Source organism: Rhinoderma darwinii, chromosome 1, assembly GCF_050947455.1.
Source record: "Rhinoderma darwinii isolate aRhiDar2 chromosome 1, aRhiDar2.hap1, whole genome shotgun sequence".
In the NCBI taxonomy this organism is placed as follows: Eukaryota; Metazoa; Chordata; class Amphibia; order Anura; family Rhinodermatidae; genus Rhinoderma; species Rhinoderma darwinii.
In genome coordinates, this window is record NC_134687.1 from 446,936,788 (window position 1) to 446,953,638 (window position 16,851).

General features: G+C 44.6%; 1 protein-coding gene across 1 annotated transcript in view; it reads right to left on the bottom strand.

Moving 5' to 3' along the window:
- SPPL3 (signal peptide peptidase like 3) overlaps positions 1-16,123 on the bottom strand; it is a 72,629-nt gene extending 56,506 nt beyond the window's left edge. Inside the window, exon 1 of the mRNA XM_075831426.1 lies at positions 15,848-16,123. Coding sequence (XP_075687541.1) covers positions 15,848-15,870 — 23 coding nt within the window. The 5' untranslated portion in view covers positions 15,871-16,123. The remainder of the gene's footprint in view (positions 1-15,847) is intronic.
- Between the last annotated feature and the right edge of the window lie 728 nt (positions 16,124-16,851).

Sequence of the window (16,851 nt, forward strand, 5' to 3'; positions counted from 1 at the left end):
TCCGTAATTACTGATTAAAAATACTGTCGTGTGCATGGGGCCTTAGGACTTATTCACACTAATGTGTCCATTTTGCACGCGTAAAAAAACACAGCTTTTTTTTCTGCATTGCAGTTACATGTGACATCCGTGTACGGCGTGCCTGTTTTGTACGCGCGTATGTCATCCGTATCTCACACGGTTTTTACATAATTTAAGGTCTGTTTGACGTCTGTTTTAACGTGCGTAACACGGACGTGAAACACGCTCGGGTGAATAAGGCCTTAGGGTCCTTTTACACCAGCCCATTTTGGCCGTAACAAGCGCGATCAAAGAGACAGCTGGTTGATTGCCGTTAGTTTGCTCCTTTCACAAGGAGCTAGTATCAGTAATGTATGGGGACGAGCGATTGGTACTACGATTGCTCGCCCCCATGTATTTATCATGTCAGGAGCACATTTCCGTTTACACAGGGTGATTTGCTGCAGACAATGATAATGTTTTCTGCTGCAGAAACGATGCGATCAGCCGATGAACGAGCGTTTGCTCATTTATCGGGTGATGGTTGCCCTGCTTACACAGGGCAACGATAGGGAACGAGTGTTCTGTGAACATGTATGCTCAGATGGTGAGTCAGGGGATATTATCTTGTATGTCTGGTCCTCGTTTGCTTACAGCTATTCTCGCAAAGTCTACTGGGAACATTCAGAGAGGTGAGTAAAAGCAAGCTCTTTCTGAGCTTGGTGGTTTAAGTGGCTTGTGAACTAAGTGGAGTTCTAAAACCGGAGTTGAAAAGAGGAGTTGAAGCCCCAGTAAGTACTCTTCTTTTTCTTTGACAATTATTCGCTGTTTTGGTGTAACTTGGATAATGGATAGCAAGATTGGAGGTTTTCTTCAGTGCACAGTTTGTCATATGTATACACGACTGGAGCCGGAGTTCCAGGGTGAATATCTCTGTGGCAGATGTGAGCATGTTGTTCACCTGGAAGCTCGTATTAGAGATCTGGAGGAGCAGAATGCAACACTGAGGAGGATAGACAATTTTGAGCGGAGCTTGCTGCTCACAGAGCATGCAGTTAGTGGGTTAGAACTGGAGGGTGAAGACATGGGTGAGCAGGATCAGGTAAGTAGCTGGGTTAATGTAGTTAGGGGCAGTAGAAAGGGGTCAAAGACAAGGAAGGCCGATCCGGTTTCTGGCATTCCAAGCAAAATTGCCAGGTTGGGTGATGATGCGAGGGTGTCAGTCTCAGAAAAGGCAGCCCTAGTGGATACTGATCTCCCTAACAGCCGGGAGAACAGCCCAGCTAGTAGTCGGCGGGATGGTAATGCAGGCAAGCCAAGACAATTGATAGTTGTAGGGGATTCTATAATCAGGAAGACGGATAGAATAATTTGTCGCCAAGACCGCCTCAACCGAATGGTTTGCTGTCTCCCTGGTGCCAGGGTTCGGCATGTGGTGGAACGGGTGGACAAATTGCTGGGAGGGGCTGGTGATGATCCAGCTGTCGTGGTCCATGTCGGTACCAACGACAGAATAAATGGTAGGTGGAGGAGCCTTAAGAATAATTTTAAAGAACTAGGCTACAAGCTGAAGGGAAGGACCTCCAAGGTTGTATTCTCAGGAATACTGCCTGTGCCATGCGCATCACAGGAAAGACAGCGGGAGCTTAGGGAGTTAAATGCATGGCTGAAGTCTTGGTGTAGAGGAGAAGGATTTGGGTTCCTAGAGCACTGGGCTGACTTTTCATTGGGGTACAAACTGTATTCTGCAGATGATTTGCACCTAAATGGAAGGGGGTCCGCTGTGCTGGGGGAGAGAATTCTAGCTGGGGTGGCGGAGTATTTAAACTAGGGCTGAGGAGGGAGGTCAATGTAGAAAAAAAAAAGGGGTAGCCAGGTTAGAGAGGGGTCAGACTATATTGGTGGGGGGAGAAACAGAATGTGGGGAGAGGACTAGACAACAAGATAAGGAGATCCTTTCGTTGCAAAACATCAGTGTAAATAAAAAGGACCGATTAATGTCAAATCACATTTCTGATAATAAAAGTGAAAAACTGACAGGCAAGTTAAAGTGTATGTTCACAAATGCCAGAAGTCTAGCAAGCAAAATGGGGGAGCTGGAGGCCTTGATACTGGAAGAAAATATAGATATAGTTGGTGTTGCTGAAACATGGCTGGACTCTTCACATGACTGGGCTGTAAATCTACAGGGTTTTACACTTTTTCGTAAAGACAGGACAAATAGGAAAGGTGGTGGTGTATGTCTGTATGTGAAAAGTGATATGAAGGCGAGTGTGAAAGAGACAATAGTGGGTGAAGACTGTGAGGAGGTTGAAACCTTGTGGGTGGAACTAGAAAGGGAGGTAAACACTGAAAAAATTACTTTTGGTGTAATCTATAGACCCCCCAATATAACTGAGGAGATGGAAGGTCAGATATATAAACAGATGGAGCGGGCTGCACAGGCGGGTACTGTAGTGATAATGGGAGATTTTAATTTCCGGGATATTAATTGGTGTCATGGTTCGGCTTCAACTGCAAAGGGGAGACATTTCCTCAACCTGTTGCAGGAAAATTTTATGGGCCAGTTTGTGGAAGACCCGACTAGAGGTGAAGCTCTGTTGGATCTGGTCATTTCTAATAATGCAGATCTTGTTGGGAATGTCAATGTTCGTGAAAACCTCGGTAACAGTGATCATAATATAGTTACATTTTACCTATACTGTAAAAAACAAACGCAGGCTGGGAGGGCAAAAACATTTAATTTTAAGAAAGCCAATTTCCCCAGGATGAGGGCTGCAATTCAGGATATAGACTGGGAAGAACTAATGTCAAATAATGGAACAAATGATAAATGGGAGATTTTCAAATCTACTTTGAGTTATTATAGTGCAAAATTTATTCCTACAGGTAATAAGTATAAACGACTCAAATTAAACCCCACATGGCTTACACCTTCTGTGAAAGGGGCAATACATGACAAAAAAAGGGCATTTAAAAAATACAAATCTGAGGGTACAGCTGTAGCCTTTGTAAAATATAAAGAGCTTAATAAAATCTGTAAAAATGTAATAAAATTAGCAAAAATACAAAATGAAAGGCAGGTGGCCAAGGATAGTAAAACAAATCCTAAAAAATTCTTCAAGCATATAAATGCAAAAAAGCCAAGGTCTGAACATGTAGGACCCCTAGATAATGGTAATGGGGAGTTGATCACAGGGGATCAAGAGAAGGCAGAGTTACTAAATGGGTTCTTTAGCTCTGTATATACAACAGAAGAAAGAGCAGCTGATGTAGCCGGTGCCAGTGCTGTTAATATATCAGTTGATATACTGAATTGGATGAATGTAGAGATGGTCCAAACTAAATTAAATAAAATAAATGTGCACAAGGCTCCGGGACCAGATGGGTTACACCCTAGAATTCTTAAAGAGCTTAGTTCAGTTATTTCTGTCCCCCTTTTCATAATATTCAGAGAATCTCTAGTGACTGGTATAGTGCCAAGGGACTGGCGCAGGGCAAATGTGGTGCCTATTTTCAAAAAGGGCTCTAGGTCTTCCCCGGGTAATTATAGACCAGTAAGCTTAACATCCATCGTGGGGAAAATGTTTGAGGGGCTATTGAGGGACTATATACAGGATTATGTGACAATAAATAGCATTATAAGTGACAGCCAGCACGGTTTTACTAAGGACAGAAGTTGTCAAACTAACCTAATCTGTTTTTATGAAGAGGTGAGCAGAAGTCTAGACAGAGGGGCCGCTGTGGATTTAGTGTTTTTAGACTTTGCAAAGGCATTTGACACTGTCCCCCATAGACGCCTAATGGGTAAATTAAGGACTATAGGTTTAGAAAATATAGTTTGTAATTGGATTGAGAATTGGCTCAAGGACCGTATCCAGAGGGTTGTGGTCAATGATTCCTTCTCTGAATGGTCCCCGGTTATAAGTGGTGTACCCCAGGGTTCAGTGCTGGGACCACTATTATTCAACTTATTTATTAATGATATAGAGGAAGGGATTAATAGCACTATTTCTATTTTTGCAGATGACACCAAGCTATGTAATATAGTTCAGACTATGGAAGATGTTCATGAATTACAGGCAGATTTAAACAAACTAAGTGTTTGGGCGTCCACTTGGCAAATGAAGTTTAATGTAGATAAATGTAAAGTTATGCATCTTGGTACCAACAACCTGCATGCATCATATGTCCTAGGGGGCGCTACACTGGCGGATTCACTTGTTGAGAAGGATCTGGGTGTACTTGTAAATCATAAACTAAATAACAGCATGCAGTGTCAATCAGCTGCTTCAAAGGCCAGCAGGATATTGTCGTGTATTAAAAGAGGCATGGACTCGCGGGACAGGGATGTAATAATGCCACTTTACAAAGCATTAGTGAGGCCTCATCTAGAATATGCAGTTCAGTTCTGGGCTCCAGTTCATAGAAAGGATGCCCTGGAGTTGGAAAAAATACAAAGAAGAGCAACGAAGCTAATAAGGGGCATGGAGAATTTAAGTTATGAGGAAAGATTGAAAGAATTAAACCTATTTAGCCTTGAAAAAAGAAGACTAAGGGGGGACATGATTAACTTATATAAATATATTAATGGCACATACAAAAAATATGGTGAAATCCTGTTCCTTGTAAAACCCCCTCAAAAAACAAGGGGGCACTCCCTCCGTCTGGAGAAAAAAAGGTTCAAGCTGCAGAGGCGACAAGGCTTCTTTACAGTGAGAACTGTGAATTTATGGAATAGCCTACCGCAGGAGCTGGTCACAGCAGGGACAGTAGATGGCTTTAAAAAAGGGTTAGATAATTTCCTAGAACAAAAAAATATTAGCTCCTATGTGTAGAAATTTTTCCTTCCCTTTTCCCTTCCCTTGGTTGAACTTGATGGACATGTGTCTTTTTTCAGCCGTACTAACTATGTAACTATGTAACTATGTAACTATGATGTGGTATTAGCATTGTGCAGTTCTATGCAAAAAAAAATAATTCAAAAATGTTTCTACTTACTACATTATGGCAATGTTCACACGGAGTATTTTGGGGGAGGAATATCTGCCTCAAAATTCCGTTTGGAACTTTGAGGCAGATATTCCGCTCCCTGCACGCCGTTTTTCGCGCCGTTTTTCACCCGCGGCCATAAAACAGCGCGAAATATGCTTTCTCTGCCTCCCATTGAAGTCGGAAGCGCCCAAAGATAGGGCATGTCGCTTCTTTTTCCCGCGAGGCAGTTTTACTGCTCGCGGGAAAAAGACGCCGACGCCTCCCATTTAAATCAATGGGAGGCGTTCTCGGGCCGTTCTTGCCGAGTTTTGCTACGCGGTTTCCGCGGCAAAAAACTCGGCAAAATACCCAGTGTGAACATAGCCTTAAAAAGGGTTTTCCCATCAGGACAATCCTTCTCCATCCACCATAAGGCTGTTTACACAGGATAGATACGTTGTGTAAAAGCACACAACGTATCAGCCCTGTGTGCTGCAAGGAATTCCGGACTAAAAACTGCACCAAATTGTGGTGGTTTTCCGTCTGGAATGTCCACTGTAGAAAACTGCATAGAAAAAAATAAAATATATACCATGGTGACGCGTCCCTTAGACGTCCTGATGCTCTGCAGCCCTGGGAAGACGTTTCATCCCATGTGACCGCTGCAGCCTATGATTGGTTGCACCAGTCACATGCGATAAAACGTCATCCCGGGAGGCCAGCCTGGACGAAGAAAGAGACTTCTGGGTAAATAAAGATATTTTTTTTTTGCTGCAGAATCGCTGCAATTCCGCTGCAAAAAGACCAAAGCTGCTGTTTGTTGCAGGATTTACCTCCCCATTGAATTCAATATGGAGATCCCACAACAAATAGACAGCATTTACACAAATACAATTGATATGCTGCGGATTAAATACATGCACCCCATGTTAATTTCTGAGCGATTTTTGTTCAAATCTCATCTACTCTGCAGCTACTGTATTACGCTGTGTATTTTCCGCAACAAAATCTGTTGTGGAAAATCTGCAACATTCACGTTACGTGTGAACTGACCCCAGTAGGGCACATAGAATTCAGAAGCCCCTCCGCCCCTCCTCTATTAGGTTATATTCAGAAATAGAGGTTGTAGCAGTTTATTACCAAGAGTATCGCAAAATCATGGCAAAACACTTAGTTTGTGAAATCACATTAGTCGCAGCAAAAAGACACAACATGACCGCTACGATGTGTTGGAACAATCTTGTACTATACGGTCACTCATACATTCAAATAGGTATTGTGTAAAGGTGCCTTTCCATGGACAGATTTTTCAATCTAAAAGCCATTGCTGTGGATGTGATGGACATAAATATTGAGAGCCATGCACTAGGAAGCAATGCCAATCATGAATGTTGCTACAAGTGGCATTTGCAGATTGTGCTGCTGATAAAGATGCTTTTACAGCGGCACAATCAAGATCAATGATAAAAAATTTAAAAAAGGGTGCCCATACACTTTAGGGCCGGTTCGCATCAGTGTTGCCCTTCCGTTGAGGTCAGGTTAACCCCTCAACGGAAAGTCGACTGTGCTTTTGGTTCCGTCAAAACAATGGAACCTTGTCACAACGGTGACAAACGGAAACCTTTAGCAACACTTCCGTCACCATTGAGATCAACGGTGAGGGAAACGGAAGCTACGGTTTCAGTTTGCCTCTCCATTGAGGGGTTAACCAGACGGAACCCCTCAACAGAGGGGCAACGCCGATGTGAACACAGCTTTAGATAGCCGTCATCTGACACCTATTTCCTCACGACGCTCACGAACAGTTAGTTAAAACAAGTCGTCTAAATCGCTGAATCGTACACATTATTGAAGGCTATAAACCCAAAGAAAGTAGTTAAAATACATGACTCTCCCTTTTTTTAACCAAAGGGGGTCTAAAATCGGATAACTTTAGACTATGATAGCGTTCCTGTGAAATTCCAACTGATCTTGCAGCTCTCGCATTTTATAGTAACACACCCTAAACACAACTAATTTATGATATGGTACCTCAGTAGCATTTAAAGGGGTTTTCCAGCTTCTGACAACTGTTGACCTATCCACCGGATAGGTCATCAGTACATGATCTGCAGGAGTCCGACATCTGGGCCCCGCACAGATCAGCTGGTCCGGTGCTTCCGTGCACCAGACCTACAAGCCGGAAGCTGTTAGCTCTGGCCACGGAATAGCGGCCGAGCAGCAGGTCTGCTCCTATTCAAGTGAATAGGAGCAGACCTGGAGTTCTGCAGCATGGCCGCTATACTATGTACGGAGCCAACTACGTCTGGGCTCCGTCCATAGCATTATGTGCCACAACATCCGGCTCCCGCAGGCCACCGGAGCAGCTTATCGTTGCGGGGTCCTGTTGTCTGACCCGCACCGATGACATACTGATGAATGATCCGGTGGATAAGTCATCAGTTGTCAGAAGGTGGACAACCCCTTTAATAAGAAACTAGAAATGACCTGGTGAAAGCAGCCAATCTGGACAATGATCATGTTGAAGGACTGCATGTGTGGCTAGCTGAACAGGTTATATTGTAACTAAACACTAATCTTCTTCACAATGGGACTCATGTATGAATAATGTCGCTGGGATGAGCTTTGGAACAATATGAAGACCAACTGCTGTGAAGCAGGCATACGCTCTACGCAGCGTCAAAACGGATGTACAGTTTTCTAAACACAACATGGTCTTCAGCCATTAATACATTTATTGTGCCAGTTGCAACTAACAAACCACGCCACTTTTGAAAGATAGATTAGAAACGGTCGAAGCTAATATGGCGCTGCCACTGACAGGTTTTTAGAACCCTCTTATGTCAGTTTTATTGATGCATGAGGCACTTGCAGAACTGCCAGATGTAAAATACAAAGATATCAGAAACACAACGTAGCATCTTTTCCTGGGGCACGACACCGTTCCTGAAAGGTTTCTTTTAGTTAATAATTGTATTCTTCATGAAATAATAATTCTGTAGCACATTTTCTTAGAGCTCTGCTTTGTGACTGTCCTCTTTTATTCCTCCTAAAAAGTCAGAAATATATTAACATCTGGCTGTTAGCGGTGTAAGACTAAGTCCACAGGTAGCGCAAATATTTCAGATTTTCCGCAATGGATCTCATTGCGAAATTTGCAGTGAAATACAGTAGAAGAAAAGTCTATGACATTTGAACAAATCTCATCCACACGCTGCGTAAAAAAAAAAAAAAAAAAGAAGACTAGAGATTATACTTCCCCAGAAATCTCTGCTTCATTGTCCAGTCCAGCCTCCAGGGATGACGTTTTCTCTCAGGTGACTGCTTCAGCCAATTACAGGCTGCAGCGTTCACATGGGATGAAACATCAGAGGGACGTGTTGCCATGGCTACGGCCAAGTATCTGTTTTTGTTTTTTTTTACCTGCTATTTTCCGCAGCTGACATTCCGTCCCAAAAAATTGTGCCACAGTTTGATGAAATTCCCTGCAGTTTACTTTTACGCAGCATATCTGCCCTGTGTGAACATAGCCTCTGAGCGAGACTGTGTGGTGACACATCCCTTTGACAGAGGGAATGGTAGCACCCAGTTGTAAATGTATTTATAAGAACAGAGGAACAGCACAACACAGTTCTAAGAAAAGATGGTCTACTATCAAATACACATCTCTGCACTGTTCAATGGCACTTCAAGGGTGAAAATACAAAAGGTAAAGGTCTTCTGACATGAAGGACTCATACATATGGCTGAGCCATGTGCACAGAGGCAGCACGGATAGAGCCCTTAGGCCCTGTTCACACTGCGTTTTTTGCAGGCAAAAAATTCTGCCTGGAAAAATCAGCTTCGCGTTTTTGTTTTTTTTTAAGTGGCTTTGCACCACACGCGTTTTTTGCCGTGATTTTTGCCACAGTTTTTTCCCTATTTCCTCAACAGACAAAGTGTAAAACTGCGAGTGTTTTTTTGCCGAAAAACGCGTTCATTTCCGTCTCATTGATTTCCCGCGAGCGTTTTTTTATTCTTGTGGGGAAAAAACGCCTCCAATTTCGGCCATTTTTTGCAGCCGTTTTAGCCGCCGTTTTAGCCACAGTTTCGGCGGCAAAAAAAACTGTGTGAACAGGGCCTTACAATTCTATATGAACCCTAGACACCTTGTGTGTCTCTGTACAGTACTCTGTAGGATTCATATGGAATCCAACATAAAAACCTTGTGTGTATGAGATTGTTGGTATATTGAGGCTATGTAGAGACTCACAAACGTCCAGGGCCGCCAGGTTGTTTGGAGCCGTGTGCACGAGGACCATCAGGAAGAGGATCATCTACCCACCAAGGCCATCAGGACCATGAATGACCCCACTAATGCACAAATAAACACCAGAAATATTGGAAAATCTCTATGTGCGACAGTAAGCACATCTGACTGGATTTACTGGTTTCCCTTAGCTTGAGCAAAACCGTTCCATATGCAAAAATTCTTAAATAAAGATAACACAGGTGAGAGCTTGTAAAGGTAGGCCGCAGAGAATAATTTGCACAATATTTTTTTTATTGAAATGGGTGGAAAAAATGACTTTTTTTCATCAATTGCTTTGAGGGGAAAAAAGCAGCAAGAATACACATTGTGAAGGACGGTGGCAGATTCAGAGTTCAGTGGCTGAAACGATCGGGCAGACTGGAACCCTCTGAGCAGGCCATACAATCCGCAAATAAGTCAGTAAAACGGCATGTCATGAGTTTTTGCAGCCCAGATTCGTGCAGGACACGCAGCGCCTCCGCACAGGACACGCAGCATAAATTTACATGCTGCAGAATTGAAAAACGCACCGCAGAGCTCTTTCCGCACGGTTTATGTTTTTTTTCACAGCGTGGGCATGAGATTTTCTAAATCTCATTCACTTTGCTACTACTGTAAATGCTGCGGAATTTCTGCACAGAAAAATGCGGAGTTTTGCGTGCACAAAAGGCACTTAACAGCTCCGTGTGTCATCACGATATGATGCGTGGCTGCGTGATTTTCGCGCAGCCGCCATCATTATGACACTATGTTTGTAAACAGAAAAGCACGTGGTGCTTTTCTGTTTTCATTCATAATTTTTACTGCTGTTGCGCGAATCACACGCGTCCCACGGAAGTGCTTCCGTGTGGTGCGCGTGATTTTCACGCACCCATTGACTTCAATGAGTGTGTGATGTGCGAGAAACGCAGAAATATAGGACATGTCGTGAGTTTTACGCAGCAGACACCCGCTGCGTAAAATTCACGGACTGTCTGCACGGCCCCATAGACTAATATAGGCCCGTGCGAGGCGCGTGAAAATCACGCGCGTTGCACGGACGTATATCACGTTCGTGTAAATCCGCCCTTAGGCTTATGCAGGAGTCACACTGGTGAGACCAATTAGGCAATCAAGGTTGGACTACATACCAACGGGGCGGATACGCTGCGTAAAAGCCCACAGCGTAACCGCTCTGGCGGCTACAGGGAGTTCCGGCTGAAAAAACGCACTAAACTATGGTGCAGTTTTTCAGCCAAAACGTCCGCTGCAAAAAACAGAAGAGGAACAAAACAAAAAAAAGTACATACTTTCCGTTGCGGAAAATCAGCACTATTTACTCTACATGTGAACTCGCCCTAATGGTATCTAGAGTGGCAGGAATCAAAGAGAAGCTAGACACAAAGCCTGATTCACACAGTGCAGTTCGTAAAGCCACAGCCCAGAGTGGATCGTAATAGAAGGGGAAGCGTATAGGAAAGGTTCTACTTCTCTATCAGAATACACTTCTGGTTGTGCCTTTAAAAACTGCAACGTGTGAGTATACTCTAAAGTCTCATGCACAGACCGTGATTATGGTGCCGATGGGCCGCGGAATCTCATCCGCAATTCACGGACCGTGCACACATTGATTTCAAGGAGCTCCAGCCAATACATTTTGCATCAGTATTTGGAAGCCAAAACCAGGAGTGGAAAATAAGAAGGGCAATGGAAAGATATGTATCCATTCCGTGTTTTTAACCCACTCCTAGTTTTGGCTTCCAAAAACAGACCAAAACAATCCCATGTAAAAGAGGCCTAAGCTCACACTGTGCGTTTTTAACATGCGTTTTTTTCGTTTTGGTGGTCTCAATGGGAGCTCACCTAGAAAAACAAAAATGCATGTTAAAAACGCAACAAAAACGCAGTGTGAACCCAGCATAAATCCAGCATTAGAGCTGTCCAACAGCACCAGTGGCTCAAGAAGAAGAGGAGCTAGTGCCAGGAACACAGGAGTCTCCGGGTTTGAATCCTGACACAAAGTTAGGCCGGATTCACACGAGCGTGTGCGTTTTGCACACGCAAAAGGTCCATAAAAGCTCCGTGTGTCAGCAGCGTATGATGCGCGGCTGCGTGATTTTCGCGCAGTCGGCATCATTATGACACTGTTTTTATGTTTGTAAACAGAAAAGCACGTGATGCTTTTGTTTTAATTCATATAGTTTTGACTACTGTAGCGGGCATCACGCACGGCGCATAGAAGTGCGTCCGTGTGCGGCTTTCACACACCCATTGACTTCAATGGGTGCGTGACACGCGAAAAATTATTATACGTATTATACGTTCGTCTGAATAAACCCTTAAGAACATGATAACCCTGCCACTTTATAATGGTATCTCAAACAATCGTAATGTCCTATTACATACACTATTTAATTGGCAATTACCTGTTTTTATACTTTGTTAAAAGAGAACCTCACCTATGAGAAGGATCCACCTTTCCTATAAATAGTGTTTTTTGAAGAGGTGAGTAATAAAGTACTTGACTTTTACTTGATTAGCCAATGAGGACAGGAAACACTCTGGTCTATCTACACCTTAGCATCATAGTCCCATCAAAGCAAGACTAGACATCATTCATCTTCTAAAGAAAATATCACACCCTGGGACAAACAAGGGCTGGGACGAGTGCTGCTTTAATTAAGTCCCCCACCCCCCTGTTTTAACATGTGGTGAAATGTAGTGTAACAGCTTACCTTATCTATTTTACCTGTAGCCGTTTTGTGCCGGGCCGCCTGGGGGTTACTCCTTAGGGCTCATCCAGACGAACGTGAATAACGTCCGTGTGCTGCACATGGAAAATCATGCGCAGCACACGGATCCATTGGTTTCAATGGGGCCATTCACAAATGCAGGAGTTTTCATGCAGCGAGAGTCAGTTGCGCGAAACTCACTGCATGTCCTGTATTGGTGCGTTTTCACGCGCCCATTGATGTCGGGGGGTGTGTGAAAACCACGCACATGGCTGCACATCCGTGTGCTGTGCGTGATTTGCGCATCTAATTCAATTGAAAACAATAAAAAAATAATAATATATGTGCTCTGCGAGTGTGTGAATAACGCATGCCACACGCAAAGCACACTGATGCATAAAGCAACACACGGACCAGATTCACACGCGTCAATCTGATACGCTCGTGTGAATGTAGCCTAACTCTGACCCTTACAGCGTCTGCTGTAGAAACCGGAGGTCAGGGTGTCAATGCAAGTCTAGGAGACTCACATCGAGGCCCTCAGACTTGCATTGAGACACAATTTCAGTTTCTACAGCAGACACTGTAGGTTTCAGAGTCAGAATAAAGATCACGTGACCCCCAAAAGTAAGAAAATACACTCAAAAGGCTGGTATATAAAAACTACAGCCAATTCCCAGGCAGAACATAGAAATATATACATAATGCCAGGGATGACACTCCAGATAAGCAAGCAAAAGTATTTAAAAGTTTTCCCACAAAACACATTTATCCCCCATCCACAGCATAGGGGATACCTGTGATCGCTAGGAATCCGACCACTGGGACTCCCAGCGATGAGAAGAGCCGGGGACCCAAAGTCCCCCGAAGTACTTCAGGAGAATGGAGCACCAGTGTGCATTCTCGGCCATCACTCCATTCATTTCTATGGTATGTCTCCGCCAGCTGCATAGGAATGAATGGAGCGCTGGTCAAGCATGCGCACCAGCGCTCAATTCTCATGGAGCACATCAGGGGACTTTCGGTCACATGCTCTCCTCAACGTGGAAAATGTGAATATAAGTAAATGACCTTAAGGCTGGGTTCACACGAGGTCATTATGTCCGTAATTGACGGACGTATTTCGGCCGCAAGTACCGGACCGAACACAGTGCAGGGAGCCGGGCTCCTAGCATTATACTTATGTACGACGCTAGGAGTCCCTGCCTCTCTGCAGGACAACTGTCCCATACTGTAATCATGTTTTCAGTACGGGACAGCAGTTCCACGGAGAGGCAGGGACTCCTAGCGCCGTACATAACTATGATGCTAGGAATCCAGCTCCCTGCAGTGTGTTCAGTCCGGGACTTGCGGCCGAAATACGTCCCGTCCATTACGGACCGAACATGCTCGTGTGAACCAAGCCTTATACTGACAAGTTGGTAAACCCTCAATTCAGCAGCTATATTTTTTTCTGGGAAAGATAGGCTACAAACAATGTGACCACCATGACACAGGATGTCATCCATCAAATGGCAAAGTCCCTAGGTGCACAGTGATATAGAGGTGGGAGCTTCATATCTAGCCAGATTTGCCATTCAGGTGCCTGGGAAAGCTGGAACCCTTATAAAAGCTGTAATGGAGGCCATAGCTTTACCACAAAGAGGAATAGCTAAAGAACTAAGGTCTTATGCACGCGGGTATTCGGAATTCATTTCACACAGATCCTGTGCTGCCAACAGAATTCAATGGGGTCATGTACAGACGCTCCATAAAAACCCCACACATAATGTATGTATTTATTTGCAGCTGTCAGAATTCTAAGGAAAGTTGAAACAGCCCCCCCCCCCTAACTCTGGTTGGAATGGCTGTATAGTGGCCACCCTTGACTATTACCAATTTAACCCCTTCTGCACATATTTGAAATATCCCTATTCAGTGCTCTCTTCTCATGACTTGCTGCACCCACTTTATCGTGTTATCCAGCTCAAGAGTTATTCAACCAAATATGAAAGGTTAATTAAGGCGCTGCCACTTCAAACCTGCTGCATCACTAGTATTTATGGAGGTAACCACCCTGTTTTGGCCGCAAGCAGAATGTCCAAACTAAGGGGGTGGCCTCAGCCGTACGATGGGGAAGTTTAGCATATACACATTTTTAGGCATAACTGCTTTACAAAGAATGGCATTTGTTCCAAGCACCATATACAAGTCCTACAGAAAACCTAGCTACCAACACAAACAAATGCATTTCAAGTTTGCCTTCCAGTTGCATCACACGTCATGGATTCAAAGTTTTTCACCAATATTCTGAAAAAACAAAGCTATGAACAATGCCAGGTACAACCTCGCGCTGAGCAGCTGCATGAGCCTTGTAAGGCCAGGTTCACACACACAATTTAGATCCAGTTTTTTTTTGAGCCAAAGCCAGAAGTCCAGTAGGAAGGAAAGGTGTAAAGAAAAGACAGATGCAACTTCTCTCTTTTGTGTTTGGCTTGAAACATTGAGCCAAAAACTGCATGTGTGATCCTGGCCTAAGGGGGATAAACTGCACATAACACTACGCATTCTCATTTGTGTACTGGTGTTTTCAGGGATGCCAGTATTACCAGATATGCCCATTGTATCTCAGCAAATAATCATCCTATAGAAATCGCGCACAACCTTGCTGTGCCACGTTGTGAGATTATTGGTAAAGGGACACAATAAAAGTTTGACATAATGTGCAATTCACACTAAATGATTGCCAACTCAATGCAATCATGCCCAAAAAAAATGAAAGTAAACGCATTATTAGATGTGAATGCCCTTCCTGCCCTAGGCAGCACTCAATGGCTTGGCCACACATTGTGCCTGTATGCCCCACAGGCATGCATAAACTTTCACAATATGCACCCAACATCGCTGCATTTACATGGACTATCGGAGCTCAACATTACAAAGAAGAAGTCCTGCTGGGTTACTACTTGACACAGGAAATCCCATTAGGCTGGGCATCATATGGTAGAAAAAGCTGCTCAGCACAGGCAGCAGGATTGTAAAAGAGAACCAAGCACTCATATACTGTACTTAGTTTTGACAAGTTTTTTCTGGTTTTGTTTTTTATTTCAGTTCCTGTTAATCACAATATAATCTCTATGGATGTGACCATGTTCTTTTTGACAAGCTAGTCCTCTAATCTAGACAGCCCCTGGGTGTAGCCAATAACCCTAAAAAGGTGTCCACTCCAGTTCCTGAAGCCCCACCAGGAACACCCTGTGGTGCAGTGTGAACTTGGCCTTAAAGGGAAATGAAGAAAGAAAAAAGGCTGCTGTGTGGCCGCGCATCCACTGGGCTTTGTTGTCCAAATAATTGCTGATTTTTTTTTTAAAATATTTAAACCCTTATAAAACATAATACCGGGAGTTTAGACTGGAATAGCTCACTGGTAGAATCAATGAGCACAGTGATAAAGCAACGCCATACACCTGGAGATGGCACAGGGGCTGGCACAATCCTTGTATAAGACCTTTGTTTACATATAGAGAACCCCTCATTGTACAACAAATAGGCTCTGCACAGCGCGTACAAAGACGGCGGCTCCATAGGCGGCAGGTACAATCAATAGCACAATGATCATCGTACAGTAGAATCATACGCCATCCTCCCCACACAACCCTCACCCCGCAGACTATCCTGCCCACCGCATCCGCCCGCGGTCACCACACATGTCACCACCGAATACTGGGGCCCACAACGACCTCTGTACTGCCCACCACGGCCCCCGGTACACAGCCCCCTCGGGGCCCAAACAAAGCCCTTTCAGCCGAAACCCCTACGCCCAGTCGTTACGGCCCATCAGTAGCATCAGCTACAAAACATCAGTCACATCCCCACCACACCGGCCTCTTACCACGCATAGGTCTGCTCGGCCATGGCGGCGTCTCCTTAGGGGGGTCGGGGCTCCGGCCCAGTGTTTGTCAGCGACGGCTGTTCGGCTGTGCACACAACATGTCGGCCAGATTTCAGTTTTCAAGGGGACGGCTATCCCAGGAAGGTAGGCCCATAGCAGACGATTAGATACATGCAGCGGGCACCGGACTAACACTGTCGGAGAGGCCACGGGTACGCGCTCCGGAATTACGAGCACGACGCGCGTTCACGATATGGTCCGCAAGGTACGCGCAAGCGCGTTGTTCAGACTGGGTCACGTGTTCTTTGTGGGCGTGGTCATTTACTATCTCCCCATGACATCACGGCGAGAGAGGCACGGCACTTTTATCAAAATAAACACACGGGTTCGCAAGCGGCGGTTTGTTATAATGCATAGTGCTATGTGCTACCGAGTGCAGGAAGCACTTTTAACTCCTTAATGACTAAGCCTGCTTTGGCCTTATGGACTAGGCCAATTTTTTCAAATCTGACATGTGTCACTTTAAGTCGTAATAACTTTGGAATGCATCAATACATTCAGTGTTTATTTGTGGAAAAACACCAAAATTTAGATTGGTTTTGAGGGTAACTGGTTTTGAAAGGCCTATATATTAGAAACAGTGGCGGATCATCATTAGGGCGGTTCCGCATATGCACATGCCCAAACCGCACATGACCGCACAGGCCCCCTCATGCCCGGTGGCATCGCTAGCACCGGGGGGGACCCCGATGCTAGCGACAGCCATATTCACTTGTATTTGCGTCCTCAGGACGCAGATACAAATGAATATTATAGGCTGCAGGCCACGTTAGGTCTGCAGCCTATAAGGCGCTGGGAAAACTCCCTGCGCAGGCCGGAGTGATGACGTGACTGCATCACGCTTGTCTGCGCATGCGTCCCGCCCGGAGGATGTGCAGCACTCTGTCCGTCGCGGGAACGGGGCAAGGTAAGTAAAATATTTTTAATTGTATTCGTTTTTTTGG